This window comes from Leopardus geoffroyi, chromosome C2, assembly GCF_018350155.1.
Source record: "Leopardus geoffroyi isolate Oge1 chromosome C2, O.geoffroyi_Oge1_pat1.0, whole genome shotgun sequence".
Classification (NCBI taxonomy): domain Eukaryota; kingdom Metazoa; phylum Chordata; class Mammalia; order Carnivora; family Felidae; genus Leopardus; species Leopardus geoffroyi.
Window position 1 is genome coordinate 132,389,900 of NC_059333.1, and position 25,734 is coordinate 132,415,633.

At 41.3% G+C, this 25,734-nt stretch overlaps 1 protein-coding gene across 3 annotated transcripts in view; it reads right to left on the reverse strand.

Moving 5' to 3' along the window:
* COL6A5 (collagen type VI alpha 5 chain) overlaps window positions 1-25,734 on the reverse strand; it is a 125,936-nt gene that overhangs the window by 16,174 nt on the left and 84,028 nt on the right. For all 3 annotated transcript variants that reach the window (XM_045503670.1, XM_045503669.1, XM_045503668.1), the window contains exons 31-37: window positions 25,674-25,710; window positions 22,335-22,346; window positions 19,821-20,308; window positions 16,953-17,040; window positions 15,744-16,403; window positions 12,486-12,576; window positions 10,052-10,260 (exon numbers count right to left, since the gene is read on the reverse strand). In XM_045503670.1, coding sequence (XP_045359626.1) covers window positions 10,052-10,260; window positions 12,486-12,576; window positions 15,744-16,403; window positions 16,953-17,040; window positions 19,821-20,308; window positions 22,335-22,346; window positions 25,674-25,710 — 1,585 coding nt within the window. The remainder of the gene's footprint in view (window positions 1-10,051; window positions 10,261-12,485; window positions 12,577-15,743; window positions 16,404-16,952; window positions 17,041-19,820; window positions 20,309-22,334; window positions 22,347-25,673; window positions 25,711-25,734) is intronic.

Here is a 25,734-nt window from a genome sequence, read left to right on the forward strand (position 1 = left end):
GACAAGACCTTCCTGAGTTTTCTCCCCTAATACTCTATGAATTATGAGTTTTTCTAGGCTTGCTGGCAGGAAAAAGCATTGTTCCTGGCCCTCTGTGAACAACTGGCACTATTCTGTAATCTTTTCTGATGGTTCTTCCCCCAGGCTTCGGGCATTTCTTCATATGCATGTATCGTCACCATTCTGCTGAATAATTAAGGGGACCCTCTGCAGATCTCTGGAGTTCTCTTTCTTTGAAGCTCTCTCCTCTCTGGTATTCTGTCCTGGGAACTCTTACCATCTTGGTCTCCCTGGGTTCTCAGCTCTGCCTCCTCATCTCTAGGAGTGCATTGGGCTCCACTTGAATTCCTCCTTTCTGCACCATGGCAGTAAGCTGGAGCATAGGGTTTACCTCATTTGTTTCTGCCTCTCAGGGATCAATCTTTCAATTCCTGATGTCTAGTGTCCTGAAAACTATTGGTGTGCGTGTGTGTGTGTGTGTGTGTGTGTGTGTGTAGAGATATAAATATAAATATAAATACACATATACATATATATAAAATAGATAAGAACTGGCCATTTTGTTTGAGATGTTCCTATGTTCTCTTCCTTTTCACAAAGGGACTAAGGATTCATCATTTATATACCAGATTCTTCCTTTATCAATACACTTGTAGTAACTGAATAGGATTTTGTATTTCACAAGTATGTATAAAACTTGTGGGCCTCCCATTCCCCACCAGGAATCTAGTTTTAAATTCTTCTTAGAATTTTTTTTATCAAGATACAGGTCTCTAATGAAACTATTAAAGTGCAGACAAAAGCATTTATTTTATATTCTTCCTCGCTGTGATTGCTATGCAACGCACTTTAGCCCTAAAACATCACCACCAAAAACACTTCTAGAGTTCTTGGCTATAGTGTATTAGCAACTGTGAAGGTCAGTTAAATAGTCATTTCTGTCGTGTTGAAGTTTACCATCCTGGAGTTAACTAACCACCACCTGCTCTGTCATCAGTATCTCTGTTTTCCAACTAAAGCATTCTGGCTTCCTTATAAAGGTCAATCAACACACTTTATCAAAGCACAAGGAAAAGTATTTCACAAATGTTTTGACAGAGGAAGAGGGCTGACTTATGTTAGTGAAATATTTTTTCACACGTGCTCATATCAAAAAGATTACTGTTTTTTCCAATTTTCTCTTTATAACTGAACAAAATCTCAATCCTTTTCCAAAGTACCCAGCAGCATTAATTTCTAGTGGGGTGTATTTTCGCCTACAAAATCGATAAAAATAGGCTGTCTTTCTAAAAATTTTTTTTATGTTTATTCATTTTTGAAAGACAGAGAGAGACAGAGCACAAGCAGGGGTGGGGTGGAGAGAGAAGGGGACACAGAATCAGAAGCAGGCTCCAGGCTCTGAGCTGTCAGCACAGAGCCTGACGCGGAATTCGAGCTCACGAACCGTGAGATCATGACCTGAGCCGAAGTCTGACGCTCAACTGACTGAGCCACCCAGGCGCCCCTAGGCTCTCTTTCTATTTACAGGAATAGCATGAGACTCAAGAAGCTAAAAGTGGATGCTTATGGTTAAAAAACTCTAAATTTGTCGAACATCAAGAATGATTTTTCTACTTTGAGTTTAAATTTATTTTACTTAGGGAGAGTGAGCCTTCAAAAATATTTTCCCTCAAGAAAACCTGGCAGGAGTGTGGACACAATATACCCGGAGCTCATGGCAATGCTGTGTATTTTCTGGAAATGTCAAGAAGCCAAATTCCCATCTTCAAGTCTATGGAAGAATTTCCTCAGAATGGCAGAAGAGGAAGGGCTGGCTCACTTTATTGTGGAGGAGGCTTGGAAGGAATGAAGGATCCAGTTAGGTTTCCAGGGAAGCGCCCCCAGAGATTAGCCTAACTCTGGCCAACATGTAAGCCATAACACCATATGTGCTCCAGTAACTTTAGGGAGAAGTGGGGGTGGAAAGGGAACTCAGAGAGAAGGGAGAATCTTCAGGACCTGCGCCATTTGGAATGGGATTAAGTATGCTGTGAAGTAGCTATACTGCTTTTCGTGGCCTTTATGAGAAACCTCAGGATATGCATGAGTTATCCAGTGATCTGGCCCTCTGTCCAGGGGACAAAATGAGCCATATGTTCTCCACAGGCAAGCCACATGTACAACTGAGACTACCTTATGTGCATATTTCTGTCCACATGAGCTGTGGCTGAGAGGTTCAAGTTAACCTTGTTTTGTCAGACTTCCCAGGAGGTTAGCAATGTGTTCTTTGCTGCTTTCCCACCTTCTGAGTATTTAATTGAGCATTCAGTTCACTTTAGGTCTTGTGCTCAGCTCTACGCATGCCTTCTCTCATTTAACCTTCCACAAGGCACGATGAGGGTGGAATTATCATTATTCCCTTTCTGCAGATGAGCAAGTGGAGGCTTGGAGCAAGTAAATGACTTGGCCAAGAAATGACAGCCTCTAAGGGGAAGAGGCAGGATTTGAGCCCCGCTCATGTAACTCCTTCAGAACTGGTCATCAGACATAAGAACACTGCAGACACGTTAAGGGACACATGAACCACCTCGCCAAAGGCCCTGGGACCTGATCTGAAGAATGAGGTTCTTGGTCAACTGCTATTCCTTCTGACTGAAGCCACTAGAGAAAGTTTTCTTCCAAAAGTAGGCAACTAGATGAATTAAATACAATTTGCAATTTTGTCTTCTCTAGGCATCGTACGACAGTGGTTATGAGCAGAACCTTTGCGGTTTGTTTGAGTCCTGTCTCTGCCATTGGTTACCTCTGTGACCCTCCGTATCTCAGTTTCATTACTTAAAAACAGTAATAATAAACCATAACCTTATAAGGTTTTTTAGAGAATTAGATAAAGCTTGTACTGTGCCTAACATATCCCGAATACTCCACAAATACAATTTTTAGAGGGAAATAAACAAACGGAAAAGTCCCAGACATCTGAAAATCCTTCCCATGTTACTATATTTCACAAATCAGAATTTCCATAAGAAAACGTGCATAGTCAACTGGTGTTAGTGGAACACAGCTTGCACATGCGTACATGTGTGCGCTCTCAGAAATGAGAACACACCACATTCTGTTGTGTTTATGAATGCTTAACTATGGAGGAGTTGGCAATAATTTATGTACCTTTCCATTTAAAAATGCCACCCCTTGGGGTGCCTGGGTGGCTCAGTCAGTTAAGCATCCAACTTCGGCTCAGGTCATGATCTCACGGTTCGTGTGTTCGAGTCCCATGTCGGGCTCTGTGCTGACAGCTCGGAGCCTGGAGTCTGCTTCGGATTCTGTGTCTTCCTCTCTCTCCAACCCTCCCCTGCTCGCACTCTGTCTCTCCCTCTCAAAAATAAATAAGCATTAAAAAAAATCTAAAAAAACAGGTGCCACCCCTGGCCTGTCCTCCCTCCTGTCTGCTGAGGTCACTGGCCAAGCTCTAAGCTGGGGAAGCAAGGGAGGGAGGCTCAAGAGTATGTGTGGCTATGTGTCATGATTTTACACCAAAGAAAAAACCAGACACATTAAAAATTCTCTTGTTTTGTTGTATGAGGTCCTCTCTTCCCCATCTGCCTGAATACGTAGAAGGGATGGTCTTAAAATAGATTTCATCCTTTGCCCCCAAAGACTTAGAATAAATACCTTTCTTGGTGTAGACTCTTCTAGGTGGCACTTAGTCTGAAAGACTCACTCTTGCTGTCTGCTTCATGCTCTGAAACAACAGTCTGCAGAAGGTACCAGCATACTGAGAAAAAGTGATGCGTGCCTTAGGAATTATTTAGACCCAAACCACCCAGATCTGGCATTTTAGTCTTCATGGTGTTATTCTGCGCTCTGGCCTCTGAATGAGTTTATAAACAGTTTATGAAATCAATTTATTCTGGCCTGAGTGCCTCTGGATGAGTTTATAAGTAGGAATTTTTTTTTAAATAAAATTAAAGTTTTAAAATAAAATGGCACTACCAAAATGACTTAGAAATAAGTCTCCCAAATGATGACGTGATTGAACTTCTTCTCAAATTTGGCAACTGGATATATTTCTTCATCTGTAAATGCAGACAATGCCATCGGCAAGCAACAGGGAACACACCGATAAAAGTAAGTGGGCATGGGTTTGAATCCTGGCCCTACCACTTAAAGCTCTGTGGCTTGGCTTGAAGTTCTTAACTTTTGCATGTTAAATATCCTCATCTGTAAAGCACACAACGTAATAATAATAAAAATGATAGGCTTTTTGGTACAGATTAAATGAAATCATGTATGTAATGTGCTTAGCATTGTGCCTGGCACACAGTTGCGCTAAGTAAGCAGTAGCTTCTGTGGTTATGGTTATTCCTCACGCATTATTCAATAGTCAAGTGAGATAGTGCCCACAGTGCTTTGAGAATCGTACTGCATGGAATAACCAAAGCATTCCATTTGCACTTTTAATCAAACTGAATACTTTCTGACCACAAGTATCCTTGAAGACGGGGCCTCTGCGTCTTTAAAACAAAACAAAACAAAAGCTCTCTAACCCCCCCAAAGAGACTAGCTCAGGGCTTAACTCAGAACAGGAGCCAAATACATGTTTGCTACATGAAAGGCCATCTGAGTAATCATATAAGCACAAATGCTTAGTGCTTTCATATAGTTAAGCCCTCAGCGGGGGCTGTCACTATCACCTCCACCCCCATCACCTCCCCGCCAATACCAGTATCACCGTCCTGATCATCACCGCCCAAGTCTCATACCCTTACCTCCATCTCTGCCATCAACAATGTCACTGTCGCCAACATCTCTACTACACACCTCTACCCCCACCAGCAGCAACAGCTAACACCTTCACCGCCACTGCCGTCACCTCCACCGCCACCATCTCTATGGTGGAGATGCCAACACCATCTCTACCACCACCGCCGTCACTATGACCCAATTACTACTTCAAGCCCCCACGTTTTATTCCTTAAGAAAGAGGCCACATAAAAAAACGTCAGTCGTGCTCTAGAGCATTACTTTATCACTTGCAGTAAATAATTGCTTGAGACATACAGAAGCAACCATCATGTGCATCTGAATTCAAAAAGTCCACACGCCTTGAACCATCAGTTCACGTTAGTTTTGCCCACATGCAAAACCTTCAAGGAAGACAACCAAAACTGGTCGTCTTAATGTCTTCAGCGGATCAGGAAACTCAGTTGATTCCCCCAAAGAACGTCAAGATGGCTGAGATTTCCTAAAGAGTTCATGAAACATGAAAATTCAGGGGCTCCTGGGTGGCTCAGTTGGTTAAGTGTCGTATTCTCGATTTCAGCCCAGGTCTTGATCTCACGGTTCATGGGATTGAGCCTTTATCGGGCTCCACGCTGACGGTGCAGAGCCTGCTTGGGATGCTCTCTCTCCCCCTCTCTCTCTCTGCCCCTCTCCTCATTCACACATGCTCTCTCCCACTCTCTCTCAAACAAACATTTAAAAAAATAAAATAAAATTCAGGTATGACCACAATTTTATTACTGACCTCCTTTTTAGAATGTATACTGATATGAAAGTAGGACACTCCACTGGTGTTCCATGGGGGACTCAGAAGCCAATTCTGCTGCATTTAAGTCCAGCACAGATTTAAATTTAGCAGAAGTCAAGATAACATATTCAAGTTCAGTACATGACAGCAAAAATTAGAAGGTAAGTGTTCAACAAGAGATAAATAAATTCACTCATTGAAAGCAACATTATGAGGATACAGAAAAATCAGTATGAAGCCTGCAGCAATACGTAAAACATATGACATATTACATGGAAAACAGAATATCCAATTGAATGAAACTATGTAAACCTATATGCTATGGAAAAACCAAAGAATATATTCTACACTACAAATAGCTGCTTACTAATTTATTTGAGGTTCTCAACATTCAAATTTTGTGCTTTTATAATTTTTAAAAAATCAGCAGAATTTTGAGAGTCTAAGGGTGTAGGGATTGTGAGTCCCTATTTTGAATCTTCCTGAATGAACTTGGGGGCACGAAGTTTCTTCTAAAACAGGGTTTCTCCCACTATTGACAGTTTGACTGGATAATTCTTTGTTGGGAGGGGGAATTCTGGGCATTGTAGGATGTTTAGCAACATCCATGGCCTCTACCCATTAGATGTTAGTAGCACCCTCCAGTTGTGACAACAAAAATCATCTCCAGGGGCGCCTGGGTGGCACAGTCGGTTGAGCGTCCGACTTCAGCCAGGTCACGATCTCGCGGTCCGTGAGTTCGAGCCCCGCGTCAGGCTCTGGGCTGATGGCTCAGAGCCTGGAGCCTGTTTCCAATTCTGTGTCTCCCTCTCTCTCTGCCCCTCCCCCGTTCATGCTCTGTCTCTCTCTGTCCCCCAAAAAATAAATAAACGTTGAAAAAAAAAAATTAAAAAAAAAAAAAAATCATCTCCAGACACTGCAGTAAGTCTCCTGGGGCAGGTAGAGCGCAATTGCCCTTAGGTGAATTTGCAAGAGGTCATCACTAAATACCTTTTCAGCTCTAATACCCTGTGACTGAGTCGAAGTCAAAAGACATATTGGCTTAAAAAAAAAAGAAAAAAAAGCTGATTTGTAGATTGGAAACAGATTAAAGTTAGAAAAATAAAAAATGTAAAACAAAGACTGCAAATTCCCTTAAGCACGATACCAGATTAGCTGAAAGGGAGAAGTGTTGCTTCTCATCACCAGATGAAATTCATTGAAAAGAACATCAGTTGAAGTCATCCTATGGCCTCAGACCCCTTAAAGCTATGAGCGAACCCTAGGCCGAATTTGGGTTAATATTTAATGTTTCATTACAAATTATCCTGTCCTTCTTTAATCTTGAAGGTAGACGGACTGTATCTTAAACATTGGTCAACATAGCATACTTGATGAAAGTGCTATGCTTGCCAGTGGGTCAACACTTGCAAGATGCTTAGAATTAAACCACCCATTTTTGATTACATAATTCCAAAGAACTCATGTATTTCATTGGCACATCATTAGGAAGGACTGAATTTTCCACAGAATTTTTATATGGCAGATGTTGTGGTCAAAATGCATGATATTATCTCTACATTATCTCTATATATTTAGATCTTAAAAAGCGTTTTTGTTAGATGTTAGACGGAGGGAGGGAGGGATGACTGTTGAGTGGTCTTAGATGAATAAAATAAAACCGTAACGCAGTTCACCTGGAATCCTTCGGAAACGGGACTCCCACTCCTGTTCTGTGATACTAGACATTCGATTGCTTTCGGCTCCATTGAGAACGTAAAGCAAATCCGGGACCCCAAAGTGGTAGGGTAAGCAGTAGTTCTGAAGACAACCTGTGTAAGAGTCTCCTGGGTTGCTGGTGAAAACTCAGATTGCTGAACCCCAGCCCCAGAGTTTCTGACTTAGTGGGTCTGGGATGAATGCTGAGAAGCTGCATTTCTAACGAGTTTCCAGGGGCTGCTCATGCTGCTGGTTTAGGGACCACCCTTTGAGAATCCCTGGGATAGTGGATCTCAAACTTGAGGACATACCAAAATCATCAGTGGTTTTAAAGCCCGTAGCCTTTCTTCGCCACTCAAACCCCTAAATATAAAGCAGTCGTTCTGAGGAGGGTTTAGCAATCTGTGCTTAGGAAGGACTGACAGGTCATTCTGATACGGACTGTTCTTTAGCTGCTGATAAGGACTGGAGAGGGCCAGGAAAGGTGATGGAATTGAAGGCAAACTTGGAAATCAGAGCAGGTGGTAAGAAGCAAAGGGATGGGCACAGGTAGAGAGATGGTGATTATGCTTCCTGTGAAAGATACACAACTCACTGCCAGTGCACGGGACTCTGGAAACTATACATTTCTTAAACAGTTCAGATTCCCACTTTCCGCCAAGACTCTCAGTTCAAGAGCAGGAAAAGCAGCCATCAGCATCACATTACAAATGAGTAATAAGCACAGCATATGGAGGTGCTTATGCAAGGTATCAACCTTTCCTTTGTGCCATACATCTGAAACTAATCAAAGCTCATCTCTTAGCAACTGAATACAATATCTGAACCACAATGTACTTTCCGAGGACAGCACATTACATACAGAGTTCTCAGCAGGTTTTCGCAACTGGCTAAAGATGATGAAAGAAAGAGAAGGAGGGAACGAGGGAGGGAGGAAGAAAGGAAGGAAAGAGAAGGAAGGAAAGGGAAGAAAAGAAAGGGAAGGAAGGAAGGAAGGAATGAAGGAAGGGAGGGAGGAAGGAAAAAAACGAAAATAGCACAAAGTCCCTAGACAACGATCATGATCTGAAACTCAGACTTATTTTAAAGGTTAAAATATATATATTATCCTTAGGTCTGACACTCACACCGTTTGCAGGCACCACAACATGACAATATCCTCCACAGAACTCCCAATACACTTCAACCCATTCCAGGAGAAATGAAGTGGGGAGGGGCAACTAACAGTCTACATTTTTTCCTACTAGAGCCATGTACAATTGTTTGTTCAGCCAAAATGGACCTTCCGCTGGCTACAAGTATCTCAGTTCTCCAACATCTGGAAAACCAAATGAAAAGTCTTTCTAATATTACTGAACAATGGTTGTTAAAAATGGCAACAGGCGCGCCTGGGTGACTTAGTCGGTTAGGCGTCCGACTTTAGCTCAGGTCATGATCTCACAGTTCATGGGTTCGAGCCCCACATCAGATTCTGTGCTGATAGCTAGGGCCTGGAGCCTGCTTTAGATTTGTTCTCTCTCTCTCTCTCTCTCTCTCTCTCTCTGCCCCTCCCCTGCTCATACTCTGTCTCCCTCTTTCTCAAAAATAAACATTTTAAAAAATGGCAACAAGGATGAGTTTCTTTTTCTTTTTTTCTTAAATATCCAGTCATATCTGTCTTTTCCTGAAAAGATTCACATTTCTGAGTTCTTAGACTTTAGAATGCTTACCTCTAATGAAACAATCACAATTGACAGTTTGGTATTCTAACCCTGTCAAACAACTTATTTTTTTTTTCTTTTTCTTCTTTTTAAACCAAACCATCATAAATTCCTATACCATATCATTGAAATGAACACCCAAAATTAGCTATATCCATTAAAAAGAAGTATTCTATTCTCTTGCTTGAGCTATGTCTATAGGATAATAAAAATTGTTTAAAAATAGACACAATTGAATGTCATGATGCCACAGCATTACACACATTTGGTTTTACTGCATTACCTCTTTTTTTAAGCCTTATGTTTCAACTAATGACTGACCTTTTTATTCTTAATTCTAGCTTCAAAAGGGAAAGTTCAGTTGCTTTTGCGATAAATTCAAATATTTATATTTCATAAAGAGGGGGACAATTTATCCAAGGAAATCACTGAGAATGAGTGTGATAAGTGGCACGAAATTGGCTCCTTTTTCTATTAAACTTGTGCAGTCTAACAACATACATGATACTTAGGACATAATGCTTGAAACGCGAGCATTCTGGCCAAAGGAGCGTTTTGGAAGCCCATAGGTGCACAGCTGAAATGGTTGAAGTCTGTTTAGAACGTCACCCTTTTCAGTGAAAACACAGACAAAAGTCCTCTGTGTCTGATTGGTTTGAAACTATTAAACCTGCCGGAAGATAACGGTTTCTTGCTTTGCCATTCAGAGTAGGCCGCGGGGACGTCTGTGCTCTGTCATTTCCAAGTACCTCCAACATGACATACCTTCTCATGCAATTGCAATGTCTGAGGCCCTGGCCTGGCCAACTTTGAAAGTGATTTCAATCCTTCCTTTGCTCCAATGTTCTCTGTATTTTGTCCTTCTACTACATCACACTAACCTGTTAAGCTGTGGAGGCTAGAGAAATCTCAAGTTAGGTGAGGATATCAGGGACATTTCTTAGAGCTTGTATCAGTGATCTCCTCAGTGGTGCCTGTTGCCATCTAAATCTTCATTTTCAATAAAAGCCGTTGCAGCTACTATGTTGAACTCGAGAAAAGCTGCTTTAGATAACACGATTAATTTTACTTGATTCTCTGCTAGTGTTAAAAGGTGAGGACCCCGTCATTTAAAAATGTCCATCATCACGTTTCATTTCCTTACCAGAAGTGAAACTTGCAATTTCTTCAGAATCCTGACCTTTTTCATATTTAATCGTTAATTCTTGTGGCATCAGCATGTGGCTTGGGATGTAAACCAAGTGGTCACTTCCACTGTCCTCCAACACAAAGGATGAGTCTTTCCCAGCACTTAATTCCTGGGCAGGGAAGCTGTTCTCTCCCGAAGAAACCTCATGTGGCTCAGGAGTAACTCTAGCAGATAAAATGGGAGGCTTTAGGTGAATCTCCACAGCTTTGGGAATGCAAATAAGATTTCCTAACAATGTGATATATTACTTAATCATTTCTTAAAAGAAATACAGATTAGATAAAAATCTAAATGCATTTCAATACAATTATTAAGATTTTCTTATTTTTAAAAAGTATAAACTGATAAATAAAAATTCCCATTTATCCTTCCTTTTCCCCCATCTGCTTATTGCCTAATAACCATTACTTTGGAATAAACCAAGTCTGATTGGTGACAGAGTATTAGATAAATGACAAGAACCTCTATCATAGGTTATTTGGAACCACCATATAATCCCTCATATTGATATCAATCCCCATAGAAAATACAGAAAATAGTAATTTACCAAAACTGTTCTGAGCAGAATAAGACTGTACAAAACTTACCTCATTGACATCATAGCTCTTAAAATGGAATTACATTTATAGTCTTAGGAGTTTAAGAATTCTTTATAACTTGGTAACAGTGTGTTTTTGTTTAGATGATGACAGAAAACACATTCAATACAAGTTGATTTTTACTTTTATTCTATTTAGGCACCTTTATGCAATTTCAATGTCCATGTTCACATCTGTGTTTGCTACTAATATTCAGCACCCAGGAGTATTATTGCCTTAACTGTTGAGAGTTAATGAGGAAAGGGAAAAAAGTCAGATACGACACATGAATAATACGTTCAGCCCAAGTGAAAGCCAAATGATATCATGACACACAATATGCATAATTCTGCAACAGTACCAGGTAAGGACAAGGGGTGAGGAATTAAGACATCATGCAACAGAGTATACAAGCTGAAAGCAGACGTACCTCTGCAACATGCATCATATTTTACATTTGTTTATCAATATGTACTGTATTTTTTTTTTAGTTTTCAGGAATTTTATTTGGCAAAGCAGAATCATCCGTTATCTTAAATTAGTGTTTTAAATTTGTGTTTTGCTGGGTTTGCTTGGATGTGATGCACATTTTTTTTTAGTCTGATAGTGGCACAAGAACTGTAAACATAGCATTTAGGTTTACATGTTCGAGTAACATTATAATATTTTGTCGGCAGTTCCGTAAGAATGGATTTGCCTTTAAGTGAACTCATGACTTATCCAATGTAGGGAAATACTGCTTCACGTGACATCAGTGCCATATTGTTCTTCATGTGTTGGCTGCTGGACACTTTCTTGCTAAACTACCAAGTAAATGCAATCTGCCATTATAGGAATATGTACTTGCATGAGTTCTGAGAATGCTTCGTCTTGCTGTTTTGCTTCTGGATGTGTGTAAGAGACCTTATCTGTTCTGAGAAGCTCTTTGCTTAATTGCAATCTGAGAGGAAGCAGTAATTATGGGCTTAAATCTAGGCTTTTGCAAGGCTGCAGTCAGGGATCCGAGCTTGGGGAAATAAAGAGAGAAGTACAGAGAAACCAAAAGGGCTACTCATTCTGTTTGAGGTTCAAGATTCATTCTAATTATTTACATTGTTATTTAGGATACGACTTTAAGAAAAAATACTTACATGTGCACTTTAAGAAAAAATACTTACATGTGCAATTACGGTGTGGGGTCTTTTATGCTATCTTTTGGGGTATGAAACAATGAATCATATGCAACCCGAGACTTTGGTGAGACATGACATTGGGATATACTCTAATAAGCGCCTCCACAGCGGTGTAAGAAGGTACAAGAACGTAAGAACTTTGAAAGTAAAAATGGGCTTCAAAGAGGGGACAGCTTCAATCAGGGCCACGGTTGATGGGTAAGATCTCACTGGTAGCAACAGAGTTCCAGGCGGTGTGACCAGAAACCCAGGAGGGTGAAGCAACGGTTCACACAAGGCAGACAAGACTCCAATGTGGCCAGAACTTAGTGCTGACAGTGTGGAGAGAGGAGAAGGGAGGCCAAGGTGGTTGAGCCGAAACTGTGGGTTCTATTCTGGGGAACATTTCAATGTGGGAATTTCTCAGGAAACCATGAATTGAAAGACAAATTTGTAATAAAGCCCATGAGGATGTTATAGACACATCAATCCGGAAAGCACAGTTGCCGCGTAACAAGTGCTACAGAAAATGGAATACATGAAAAGCCTTTACTTCAGAGACCTTATTAGCCTCCTCAACCTAATAACCCGCCGTCAGCCAGTTGTATACCCATGAGTCAATTAACAGTCCCTTGTACATATAAGAGCTTTCTAACTCACAGGAAATCGCTGTATTGATTATCCTCTCCTTCTGAACCGATGAGTCTACAGGCATTCTCAAGCATTGGTGGTGGGTACTGGTTGAATCCCTCTATTGAGAGAGCAAAGTTATAGTTAGATTTTGAAATCAGAAATTAGGTTTGCTAAGGAACAAGAATCCCAACAGGAATTGGCTTGACGCAATAAATGTCACTAAAATATTTCAGCAAAACTTGGCTGGGGTGCACACAGAAAACAGTAGCAACTAGAAATAGCTTTCAAAATTTGATTTCAGAGGGCTTTGTAGCCAAAGAATTACTAGGCTCATGGAAACAAACCTCCTTGAATTGTTCATTTAAGGGTTAATTGTGAGGCAGAGACACGTGATTTCCACATGCTCAGGCTAACAGAATCTAAGGGAAATTTTATTCTGACGGGCGTTTCCACTCAGATTTATGCTAATAGATCAAACTAACATGCCCCGTTATCCCCTCGCCATTGCTTTTTTTTTTTTTACTTTTTTTTTTTACTTTTTTTTTTTTCAACGTTTATTTATTTTTGGGACAGAGAGAGACAGAGCATGAACGGGGGAGGGGCAGAGAGAGAGGGAGACACAGAATCGGAAACATCGCCATTGCTTTTCTATAAGCTATGGAATATTAAGAAGCGTATCAATTTTTCCCTTCATTCAGGAAAATATTTTTTAAAGGAGGCTTTTGGCCACTGAATGAGCCACAATTCCATGAAAATATTTCAGAATGTTTGTGGTTTCATAACAATTGTACTTCTTTAGTTCTTAGAGGAACATTTTTTCCCCTTTCTCTGAAATGACACTATGTCGTCTAATCAATTGCATTTGACAGCTGCTATTAGTGAGGCAGGAACTGTGATACAGGTGGTATTTCCCGTGTGTGTGGGAACAGCAAACGTGTCAGCACCAAAGCTTGTAGAATAAGGGTCAATAGTTTAGAAAAAATTCCCAGAAGTATGAGTAGAGGAGTCTTTTAACTCCTACAAACCTAGTGGTTATAGGACAAATTGGATACATTTAGCAACGCTGTGAAGGCGGAAATCAAAAACAAGCTAGTGCTACTAACTGCAACCTGAGGCATCCACCAAGTCCAGCTTTAATTATTCTATAGTCTTTTGAAAGTGCTGTGTCATCATCCAACTTGATGACATAAAGAACAATATTGCATGGAACAAGACAATCAATTCACAAGGTATCGGTGAATCTGAGTCAAGAAATAGCTCACAGGAATCCAATTTTGAATATAAAGACATTTTAGGAATGCCTCCACCAGTCTATTTTGTACATATTTCCTTTTGATGCATGCACAAGAGTGATATCCGATAGTCTATCTAAAATTTGAACTCTTTTAATTACTATAAAATATAAAACTCTAATAGGCAAGTTGGTACCAATAGTTAATTGGAAGCACTTTTTCTTTCTTTCTTTTTTTTTCTTTTTAACATTTATTTATTTTTGGGACAGAGAGAGACAGAGCATGAACGGGGGAGGGGCAGAGAGAGAGGGAGACACAGAATCGGAAGCAGGCTCCAGGCTCCGAGCCATCAGCCCAGAGCCTGACGTGGGGCTCAAACTCACGGACCGTGAGATCATGACCTGGGCTGAAGTCAGATGCTTAACCGACTGAGCCACCCAGGCGCCCCACTTTTTCTTGCTTTTTACGTAACATAATGGAATATCATACAACCGAAGGCATTTAAAGAAAGAACATGATATTCCCAAGAGGGAAGTTGTTGGGATTCTCCAATCAAATATGAGTTACAGCAAAAAGGTGGAGCTCTCTCTGCAATGGAGAGTGAACTTTCAAGATACCGTCACAATGGTACTGTTGGAGATTCCTTGAATGTCAGGGCAGCTTTGGAGTTCAAGGGTAGTGAGGTTGGCTCCACCAGAACCAAGGTCTACACCTGGTAAAGTCTCAGAAAGAAAAGGTTCAGCCCCGATTCTATGGGATGCCCTAGAGGCAGGGTTTCTCAATTTTAGTGCTATTGACAATTTGGGCTGGACCATCTTTTGCTTTACGGAGGATGGGATGGTATCCTGCGTCACTGGAGGATGTTTAGCAGCATCCCTGGTCTCTACGCACTAGATGCTAGTATCCTTTCCCTCAGTTGTGACAAAAAAAAAAAAAAGTATCTCCAGACATCTCCAAATGTCTGGGGGACAACATCATCCCCAGTTGAGAACTATTGCTCTAGAAAGAATATTTCTCAAACCATTTGTGGGGAAGGTATTTTTACTTCTCATCCTTTGCAGACTGATACGTGCGGTTTCTATCTTGTTACGTGAGACAAGGTACACTGCTCACGCACTTGTATGCTGCGGCGATGTCAAATTGCTTTAAGTTTCTAGATGTTTATTCTCAATTTCTGAACTTCTCTCTTGCAGATCAGTTTGTGGACTAGCACCCATCCTAGTGACATTTTGTAGTGCATTGGCCTAGAGCCTTCCTACTCACAATGTCATTCTTGGCCCAGGAGCACGGACATCATGGGAGAGACTGTTAGAAATGCAGAATCTCAGGCTCCACCCTATACATACTGAACTGGGACTTGCATTTTAACAAGATTCCTATGTGATTTGTATGCTTAGACTCTTCGGGAATAGCACAGGACTGTGCCATCTTTAAACCTTCATACAGGTCTCCAGGGCGTGCCAAACCAGGTATCGGGGGTGCTTGGGTAGCTCAGTCAGTTAAGCTTCTGACTCTTGGTTGCAGCTCACGAACTCGCAGTTCATGAATCCAAGCCCAGCACTGACAATGTGGAGCCTGCTTGGGATTCTCTCTCTCGCCCTTTCTCTCTCTCTACTCCTCCTCTGCTCATGCATTCTCTCTCTCTCTCTCTCTCTCTCTCTCTCTCTCTCTCTCAAAATACATAAATAAACTTAAAAAAAAAAACGAAAGTAAACCAAGTGCAGTAGGGAAAACTTTCATGTAAATGCTCATCAAAGAGCTGCTAAAACTTCTTCAGGTTGAACAAATGTGGCTCTGGAGACCTCCAATCACTCTGTGCTTTCTAGTCCTGAGATCTAATGTAAAAGACATTCTATCATGAAAAAAAGTCTCACCACATTATAACCAAGGTAAAAACAGGATATAACCAGGATATGTCCCATCTCTGTCTCCATCGCACCATCCAATGGGTATATTTGGGTTAGCTCTAGATTCAAAGATGTGTTAGGCTATCAATGCTATTAGCAAACACTAATTTATTAAAACAAAGAAGAAAAACAAAATAATGGCTTACGTCTGACAGAGTGAACAAATGGCTTTAAAAACTTCGTAATATAATTCAGGTCTGGTTTATGAATCCTCCCAAGCTGTATCAGATGGTGATCAAGTGGGTGGCTGGCTAACTCCTCTATGCCGTCCTTATGCGCAGAGCCCAGGGAGATCACAAACATGACGTAGCCTTGACACTTGGCCCTCAAAGCCACTTTCTTTGCGAAATCCTTGCTCTCACGATATTCTCCAGCTGAGATCACAAAGATGACCTTGTGTCTTCTCAAGTTGGGTGTCTGTGCGAAGAGATTCTCCATGGCCCATAGTAGGGTGTGGCCAATAGTGGCTTCTCCTTTTAGCTGTTGGAGGGAAGTCTGGATGTGCCTCTTCATTAGGACTTGGTTGTTATAAGTTATAAACTCAAACTCTGTTTTTACCACACCCTTCCTTCTCCTGGAACTATCCCAAGGAGAATAGCCCAACAAGGCAATCCTATCACCGAAGTCTGAGGTTATAGGTTCTGAGGCAACCTCGAAGTTGTCAATCATAGAGCTCACCAAGGTTTTCACAGCCTTAAACTCATCACTTGCTATAGTCCGAGAACTGTCTAAGAGGAAGGCTACATCCATGTATGAATTTTCAGGTAGAAAAACCTCTCTGATGCAATCACTTGGAAAACATTTATCTGGAAAGATATAGAGAGACTTATCAACGGTTCAATGTCTGCACAACAAGACACTGTTGTTTGAGATCTTATTCAAGGGACTCAGTAACTGATTACCAAGAGTTAATAATCTGACCAATACCTCTTTAATCTCACATTATTTAAGTTAATGAGGAATTCTCAATGTCCCAAAATTTCTGTGGCCACTAGAGGACAATTTGGGAAGGTCTTTTTGGAAGCAGATGTAGGAAGCACGCAGGCTTGAAGTCTACGAGTCATGTCTAAACTCATTTAGAAAACATTTTCAGCATTTTAGAGATTTTTGATACAAACTACCAAACCGTCCCCAAGAAAAGCCACATCATTTGGGAGAATATTCTAAACAACTTTCACCTTCTGTGGAAGCTCTAAATATTACAAAGATTAAAACTCTGATGTATGGCATTGAAAGACTAGGAAACTTAAAATAGAATCTATGATCAAAACTAGAAATATCTGATAAGGCCAGATTTAATAATTCGCTCAGAAGGCATTTGTTTCTGCACGATAAATTCTTCTCATGGGTCTCACCGTAGCAAATGGTACAGCGCCGAAGTTTTGAGACAGACTCCCCGTTTGGAGAAATTGGGATCACCTGAAAGGTTCCAGTGTCGTCAAACTACAATGAAAAACAAGTATATACTTATTGGCTCATTTTCTTTAACCATTATCTGGAAGCCATTGTGCACTCACTTTAAGGACTAGTTTGAAAAATCCCTAATGAATCACCATTACCTTGCATTACAGTCCAGTACATGTTCTCTCAACCTCTCTCTCTCTCATTCTCTCTCTCTCTCTCTCTCTCTCTCTCTCTCTCTCTCTCACACACACACACACACACACACACACACACACACACACACACCATCCTGCTCTTATTCCAGACAACACAAAGAAGTATATAGGACAGGTATCAGCAGTTTATTCTATGATGAGAAAACTATCCCAAGATAACCATCAGATTCACCTACTGGGGCAGGTATTAAACTCTCACACTTATTTCTAATTCTGCAATTCTTCACTGAATTTTTACATGCTTCTTTTTTCTTTTTAAGATTTTCAGTACCCAACGTGGGGCTTGAACTCATAACCCCAAGATCAAGAGTCATATGCTCTACCGACTGAGCCAGCCAGACACCCCTATATGCTTCTGATTATGCACCTGCTGATTATGTACCACAAGTCAGCTTCTGAAGTTGGATCCTGCAGAAATTGTATTTACGTACAAGTTCCCCTGGCTTCTTTAAGTAATGATCCCAACTATTTCCATCCCAATCACATTATTTAGAAGAAGGCACATCTTTCAGACGTCAAGTACGTTATTTCAGATGAGGACTTCCTCAAGCACAAATTCTAATTTAAAAGTTTATTTTGAAAGATTATAAACAGAACACACCAAGTCTCCTCAAAATTCTTGGTCGTACATGGCCTGATTTTGTCTGTCTCTTGATAGCTTTTCTTGCTTCAATAATTACTGAAATGGGCAATATATAGCATTAATTATTTAATTCACTCACTCATTCATTCAGTGAGTCAGTAAGTATTTATTGGGCATTTTCTCTGTCTGAGGCACCATGGAAGGCAGACAGTTTTATAACAATGAAAGAAATCTATCATTCCCAGATGGTGATGAAAGTATTTCTCAAGCCATAAGAATATTATACTCATACTTTTCCCCTTCTCCCTTGGGAAAGTAAAGGATTTAGAAAAGCCACACCCTGTTTTCTGCGAAGTGTTGAGCGAGCATTTAAAAATATTTATAATTATTCCAGCCTTACAGTCAGAAAATATTTACCACATTCCTACCATGTTTTTGTAAAATTGGATACTTTGGGTGTTATATTGTATTTGACTTTGTCCCCCGTATAAAGACTAAATGCTATCTTGGTAAATCAAGGAAGCTTATTCATAGAAATAAACCATATGCTCTTCATTCATTCATTCATTCATTCATTCACACACTCATTCATTCATTCATTCAATAGATATTTATTGGATGCCTATAATGTTATTTAGGTAGTGTCCTAGGTGCTGGGGATATAGAAATGAACAAAGCAGATAAAATCTCTACCTTAAAGTCTAGTGGAGGGGGGACATATGTCATAATATAACAAATAAATTATCTAGTATGTTGGGAGGTAATTATTTTATAGAAAAAAACTCTGACTTTCTATAATTCTTTTTGTCAGTTTCTATTGTAACACTCCCTGTCTTCTATTCCCAAAATCTTCTTGGATGTTTCATGAGCAGATTGATTTTCTGCATGTTATAGAGGGCTTCTTTTTCTTTTTGCAGTAGAAATATATGTATTTGTGTGTGTGTGTGTATATATATATATATATATATATATATATATATATATATATAAACTCTTGGATGACAGGATAGGTTCACCCAGGTCCAGGAGCACTTAGTTAATGGATAATGTGAATATATTTAAAAATAGTAGAACAGAGGGTGCCTGGGTGGCTCAGTCGGTTGAGTGTCTGACTCTTAATTTTAGCTCAGGTCATGATCTCAGGGTTGTTGGGTCGAGCCCCGCATCGGGCTCTGTGCTGAGCATAAAGCCTTCTTGGGATTCTCTCTCTCTCCCTCTGCCCCTCTCCCCCACTTAAGACCGCTCTCAAAAAAAAAAAAAAAAAAAATAGAACAGTAGATGGAGAAATTCTTCATTTGGAAGGGGAGAGAAAGAAACATAGATTCCCACAGGACAGAGCCTCTTGTGGGAAAAAGCTTCATATACATTAAATATTTTACACAACATTAGGGGTTCAAAGATCCCCTAAACTTCATCCATCATAAATTAACACCAGCTATTCAATGAGATTCAGCAAGGAGATGACAGATATGAGAAACACCTGATCTTCAGAGGGCTGGTAGAACACCGTATTCATGGCCCCTTCTATCAGACAGACCATAGTTCGGAGTTTGATTTAGCCATTTAGGAGCTATACACAATTGGACAAGTCACTCAAACTCTCGGGGCCTCAGTTTCCTCATTTTTATTTATTTAGTTTTTTAAGTTTATTTTGAGAGAGATAGAATGAGCGGGGGAGGAGCAGAGAGAGGGGGGAGGGACAGAGGATCCAAAGTGGGTTCCGTGCTGACAGCAGAGAGCCCGGTTCGGGGCTTGAACTGGCGAAACGTGACATCAGGACCTGAGCCAAAGTCCGACATTCACCCGACTAAGCCACCCAAGTGCCCCTGTTGCTTCATTTTTAAATAGAGGTAAAAACTGCATTCCCTTCAGAGGGTTGTGAGAATGTGTGAGTATGTATGGAAAGCTCTAGGGACAGTGCCTGGTGCACAGAAACCACGTCTCTCTCCCTACTTCCCACTATTCCCATCTTACTAGCTGACTCAGTTAAACATAAAGAAGTCGCCGGGGGAAGGTCTTACCTCAAAAGCCTCAGCGAAAACCCTTTCATTGAGAGCAAAGACAGCCGGACTGATATCTAGGGCATTGAACTCCATGGTGGCTGTGAGGATGGATGACCGACTGGCTGTCTGTACGCTGCTGAAAAACACGGCAACTTTCCTCACGTTGGCTCCCGCATACGTCCGCTTGAAAACGTTGCGGGCCACAAACTTCATTGCATTACCGATGTCTTGAGCTTCCGTGGGGCGTCGATATTTTATCTGGGAAAGAAGCTGGAGGAGCTGTTTCTTGTTACGGTAGTCGGACCCACGGATGAGATAGCTGGTGCCCGAGTCATAGGAAACTACAACAACTCTTGCTCCCACAGGGCAGTTACTTTCCTTGACGTCAAGATCATCGATGATGGATGTGATGATGTTCCTCGTTTCATTAAACCTCTGCTCTGTGATACCATAGGACTGGTCCAGGGCAAATACCAGCTCTGTTGGGTACACTGGGCACTTTTTTGCTAACGTGAAAGGCAGAAAGAAGTGTGACGTTACCTTGCTGCTCAAAAGCCCTTCCCGTCCTCTTCACCCCAGGGCTGAGGCTGATTCACACCAAGATCTAGGGAGATACAGGTGTTGTCTACAGCTCTGGAACTACAGGTGCACACAGGTGACACTTTGTTTGTGTGAAGGTGTTATATAAGTCTCTAGCAGTCATATTTGGTGGTAAAACACTCAGACTTCACAGCCCTCACTCAGTCTGCTATTTAAAAAGAAACTGAAGCGAGTGTCTAGGCTAATGGAACAGTTCTGTATCCTGATTGTGGTGGTGGCTACATGAATCTAGGCATGTGTTAAAACTGAACTCGCGCACAACAATTAATTTTACTGTAAGTAAAATTTTTTAAAAAACGGATGAAAGGATATGATAGCTTATTGAAGGTTTTGAAAGCTTACGGTCTTCAGAAATCTTCGGAAGTGATCTACCAATGATGCTAGTCACTTGGAAGATTTTCATCCGCTTATGCAACAAATATTCATTGGGTAGCATGCAGGGTGATATACACTGTGCAATACAAGCAAAGATGAACCGAATTCAGGACTGCCCTCAAGGCATCTGTCCCGGGGAGGACTGCTACACAGAAAGGTACGGACTGACTATTATTCTTCAAGAGCATTCAGAGGAGAAAGCGACTGTTTCCCAAGAGAGGGGATCTCAGGGCCTCCCAGAAGCTAGCTTTTGAAGGAAAGCAAGGGTGGCCAGAGGAAGGGAGCAGCTGGACTGCAGCAGGCTTACCATGAGCTGTTATAAAAATGGGGCTCTTTTGCAATTTCTAATTCAGCGCTACTAATTTTATGGTGATTTAACCTTAGGAATCTCATAGGGTATCAGCCCTACGTATCGAACCTAACTTTTCAAAATGCTATTAAAGTCAGACCACAGGAAGAGAAACAGGGATTATTTAAGAAATGAACGCCCTCGTCTACATAGACTGCTCTACTATCTTGAATCTGGCTAACTCTTCAAGCGCATTAGACTCTAATAATCCCACACCCCAATCCACTGTTCTCAGCAATTGAATAGGAGACTAGGGTTGATTCAGAGATGTGTTTTGAATCAAGGAATTTTACCGTGAAGAAAAAAATATCAAAGCCAATAATGAAAAAATAAAATATGAGAAATTCAGTAGCCTTAGTCTTCCTTTCTTAGCCCTAACACTAAAAATTATGAAAGAAGTAGTAGGCAAGCATCTTCAAGACTGACCTCTCATCACAGATTTTCCCAGAAAGCAGAACCGATTTCGATTTATTTTTATTCTCTCCTTTTCCTAGTGCCCAACAGGGTACATGATAAATTGAATTCAAATCCCTGAAATTTTACTGGGCACTTACATATATAAAGGGCTTCTGTTTTCGTTTTTCGCAGAATTTAGGTGAATGATGTCACTTTTGGATAAGCTCAAACTTTGGGGATAAGTCCCTGTGAGTCTACTTCAGTAGGCTTCTAGAAGACCAGGAGCTCTTGACATTGACAAAACCAGCTTCAGTGGCAATGGAATCCAAGGGATCTAAGGCTGCTAAGCAACACCCACTGCGGTCCAGGTTCCAGAAAGACCATCCACAGCAAGGTCAGGTGTACAAGCAGTGGGCACTTGGTGAGATGTGAGAGAAAGGAAAGGAAACGTTGCCCATCCAAGAAGCCAGTGATCACTGGGTCAGCAACACATCCATTAAAATGTGGTCATTCAGAGCCCTGTCCCTGAATTTCCCAGCAACACGAGCCTACTCTGTGAAGAAATTGAATTGTGAACTCAGACAGGACCTAGAAAGCATAATAGTGTAAAAGGGCTGGGAGCTGGGTGTCACCAATTCACAATCTGGTAGAAATGTGACATTGATAATTATAGCCATCATCAAAAGACAGATGTATCGGCATAGAAGGAAGAAGTCCTTTTTCCCATGGGGCTAAGAGTTTCTTTCAAATTGGTCTTATCAGAATGCAGTTAATTACTTCAGCAAGAAACACAGTATGGTAAAAATACTCACCATTCCAACAAGCTATAAAAAAGAGAAAGAGAAGAGTCTGTTACATTTTTGGCACACAGACTAAAAATAATCCCCCAAAACAAAATTTCAGCAAACCTTAACATTTTGTTTGACTCTAATTGCAAATGAGGCTAATTCCTAAATAACAGGCAGCTAAGGTCGAAGGACTGAGGAACACATACAAAGAATTCAGTTAATGGGTGAACCTTCCTGCCCTTTTCTCCTTGTGAGCCATGGCCAGCAGACTTCAGCAGAATCTTGCTTGAAATCTGAAACACTGATCACTTGTCTTAGAAGCAGAATAGATGAGCCTCTGATTAAATGGCAAGATAGCTCAAATTCAATTTGTTTCATCTCTCTTCTTACAGCCCTGAGAGTCATTCAGCAAGGCATGGCTAAAATATGAGGGCTTATTTTCTTCCCAGATGAACACCTTGGGAACCTCTCTCTTCCTGCAGAAATGTGGGGATTTCCAAATAAACTTGGTCTCTGCTAAAAAATACAGCTCCTACGTTTGAGTGATCTCCATATCTCTAGGGAGGAAGGAGAGCCCCCAAGGGTTTCTCCCGAGCAAAACAGCATCTGGTTTTTCTAAGTGATTTACTCTGTAAGCATGAGACCAATTAGAGGCAAATGTTGGAAATCTTTAGAAAGCACTGGTCTGACAATGTCCTTGCTCATTTGCTTCAAGAAAAGCAAATGAGTCACTCTGATATAACAAAAGATTTTATTAGCATTGGCAACCAGCTAGCCTCCCACAGCACTGCGCTCTCTCACATCAACCCCATTAACGCCTTTTGATGGTCTTAATCCTGTGGCTGCCGAGATGCTCACAGCCAGCAGACAGGGCTCCAAACCCACAGTCTCCCCTGCATCTCAAGGCCTGAAGAGGATCCCTTTTTCCTGACTGAGCACTTTCATACGTTAACCTCCAACCCAGCTGTGAGACTAGAAACAGGCACACCTATCTGGTTTGAGTGTGGCAAACCTTGCTTGATTTGGGGGAAACTACTTGATCTCTTTTAATATGTCTATCTTTCCTAAAAATCTTCTTTACTTGTGCCCTTCCCTCCAAAATTCTCATCATTTGGGCCCTCTTAGTTTATTTGCAACCACCCCCACTCCACATTCCCATCAGCCCCCTTGAGCTCTTATGCTATGTTGGGGATAGGGTCCCAGTGACCAGCTCAGGACCCGGGCCTCATCCCAGTGCCGGGGGACTGAAGAGGAAATGTGTTAGACCAGGAGTCCAACCAACCCAATTAGCTCTGAACATCTGTTGCCCAAATCCCATCTCAGTTTTGCACTCTGGAGTTCCAAGCTCACCGATCAAGCACCCTGTCTGGTTACAGAACCCACGCTCACCCTCACCCTCCGCCCCCTAATTTCCTGTCTAAGTCCTTTCACTCTGTGTTGGAAAACTGTCTTCGGATCCCTAACCCTCCCTGGGCCAGTACTCACCTCCCCCACTTCTTCCTCCTCCTTGGTTCTTCCCTGGGAAGATAGCTTTTGATTCTCCTGAGAAGGACTCCCCTCCCCTACAGTGGCTCTCCTTTTGTTCTCCCCCTGGGGCCCCAGGCCCTGGTTCTCACTTCCTCAGGGTGATGGAGAGCCTTTCTACTTCTCAAACAATGCCTTTCACCCAGGTCCCCTCCCCCGAATCTTCTGTCCTTCCTTTGTTCTTGCTTTTCAAGTGACCCACATGTGCAGAACTTCCTCATCTCTGCGATGCCATTTTCTGTCTTCTGGCCTCACTTGCTTTGCTAAGATGTCTTCCTGGATTCATCCCTTGGGTTTCTGTTTCTTTCTCTGTCGTTTCCCATCCTTAGAACCTCAACCCATCCATGTGGCCTTAAGGACCACAAACATCCCAGTCTCTTCTCTTGATCCTCACCTTTATTACAGCTCACTTCATTAGATGCCTGTAGATCATTTAATTTAGGGCCCACACAACATTCTCCTGCCTCTGAAATGTTTGAGGCCATCATGTTTTCCTACCAATGGATTTCTCTTCACAGTCCCTCCTGCCTTCTCATCTATAGCGCTACTTAGCTTCTCCTGCTCTGGCCTTATGCTTATTTTAAACTCAGTTTTGTCGTTCTTTTCTCACGCCACACTTGCAATGACCATGTTTCTATCCAGTGTTCTTCAGTAAGTCTCTCCAATTTCCCCATCTGACATTCTTCTGATTGTGATTGTATCAGCATCATTATAAGCCACAATGGAAGCATGAGGAAAGACAAATCACCTAAAATTCTACCACTCTAACACAGTAAGTTGTTACATTTTTCTCCCTTTGCTTCTAGAACTGGTTTCTATGTATATCTTTAGCTATATGTGAAATAATGAGGATCCAATTTAATTTTCTTTTTCTTTTTTTATTTTATTTATTTTTATTTTTTATTATATGAAATTTATTGTCAAATTAGTTTCCATACAACACCCAGTGCTCATCCCAACAGGTGCCCTCCTCAATACCCATCACCCACTCTCTCCTCCCTCCCACCCCCCATCAACCCTCAGTTTGTTCTCAGTTTTTAAGAGTCTCTTATGCTTTGGCTCTCTCTCCCACTCTAACGTCTTAATTTTCTGCTTTTTAATGACAATATTATTCACATTCTGACTGAGTCTTCAAAAAACCGTATCTGTTTAGTATCTGATCAGAAGATGATGCACCATAAACTAATTAGTCTCTAACTGCAAACAGTCTAAAGGTATGTTCATTTTGCTCTAATGAATAATGTTTCAATGACCATATTTGCCTGTAATTTTTTCTTTCTTTTGCTTTATTTCCTTGGGATAAATGTTCAGAAATGAGATCACTGGGCTTCGTCTACCTCATTTGCCCTTCCTCCTAACCAAAGACAATCTCTCCATTTGTTGACTCCTGCTTTATTCCTCTGGTGAAACTACTCTCTGCCCACTCCCTATCACTTCCCCACAACTAGATTCAAGTACCCCCATCTAAGGAGACTCTATTGACTAAGTAACTAAGCAACTAACCCCAAATCTCCATGCTCGTCCCTTTAACACCATGCCCTCGCAGACCTTTGTACAATATTGCATTAGCATGAGCTGATTCACACAACTTTGGAGTTGGTTTCCAACCATTTGCCATAAGCATGCTTTCTCTCCTGTATGAATTACACTTTACTTACATCCCTCTCCCTCCCACCTTTGATGTGAGCTGTTCTACTGCAAGTACTCAGGACAAGCCTGCTGCAGGGGACATGTGCCACCAGTGGATTCGGTTACTGACTCTGCATACCCACACTACACTCCTCCTAAGTGCTCTCGCCAATCACCGACGCCCTTGTTCCACGACACGCAGATACTCACAGCTATGGTTCCGCATGAACTGGATCAGATCACATTGCTGTAAAGAAAAAAAAGAGAAAGA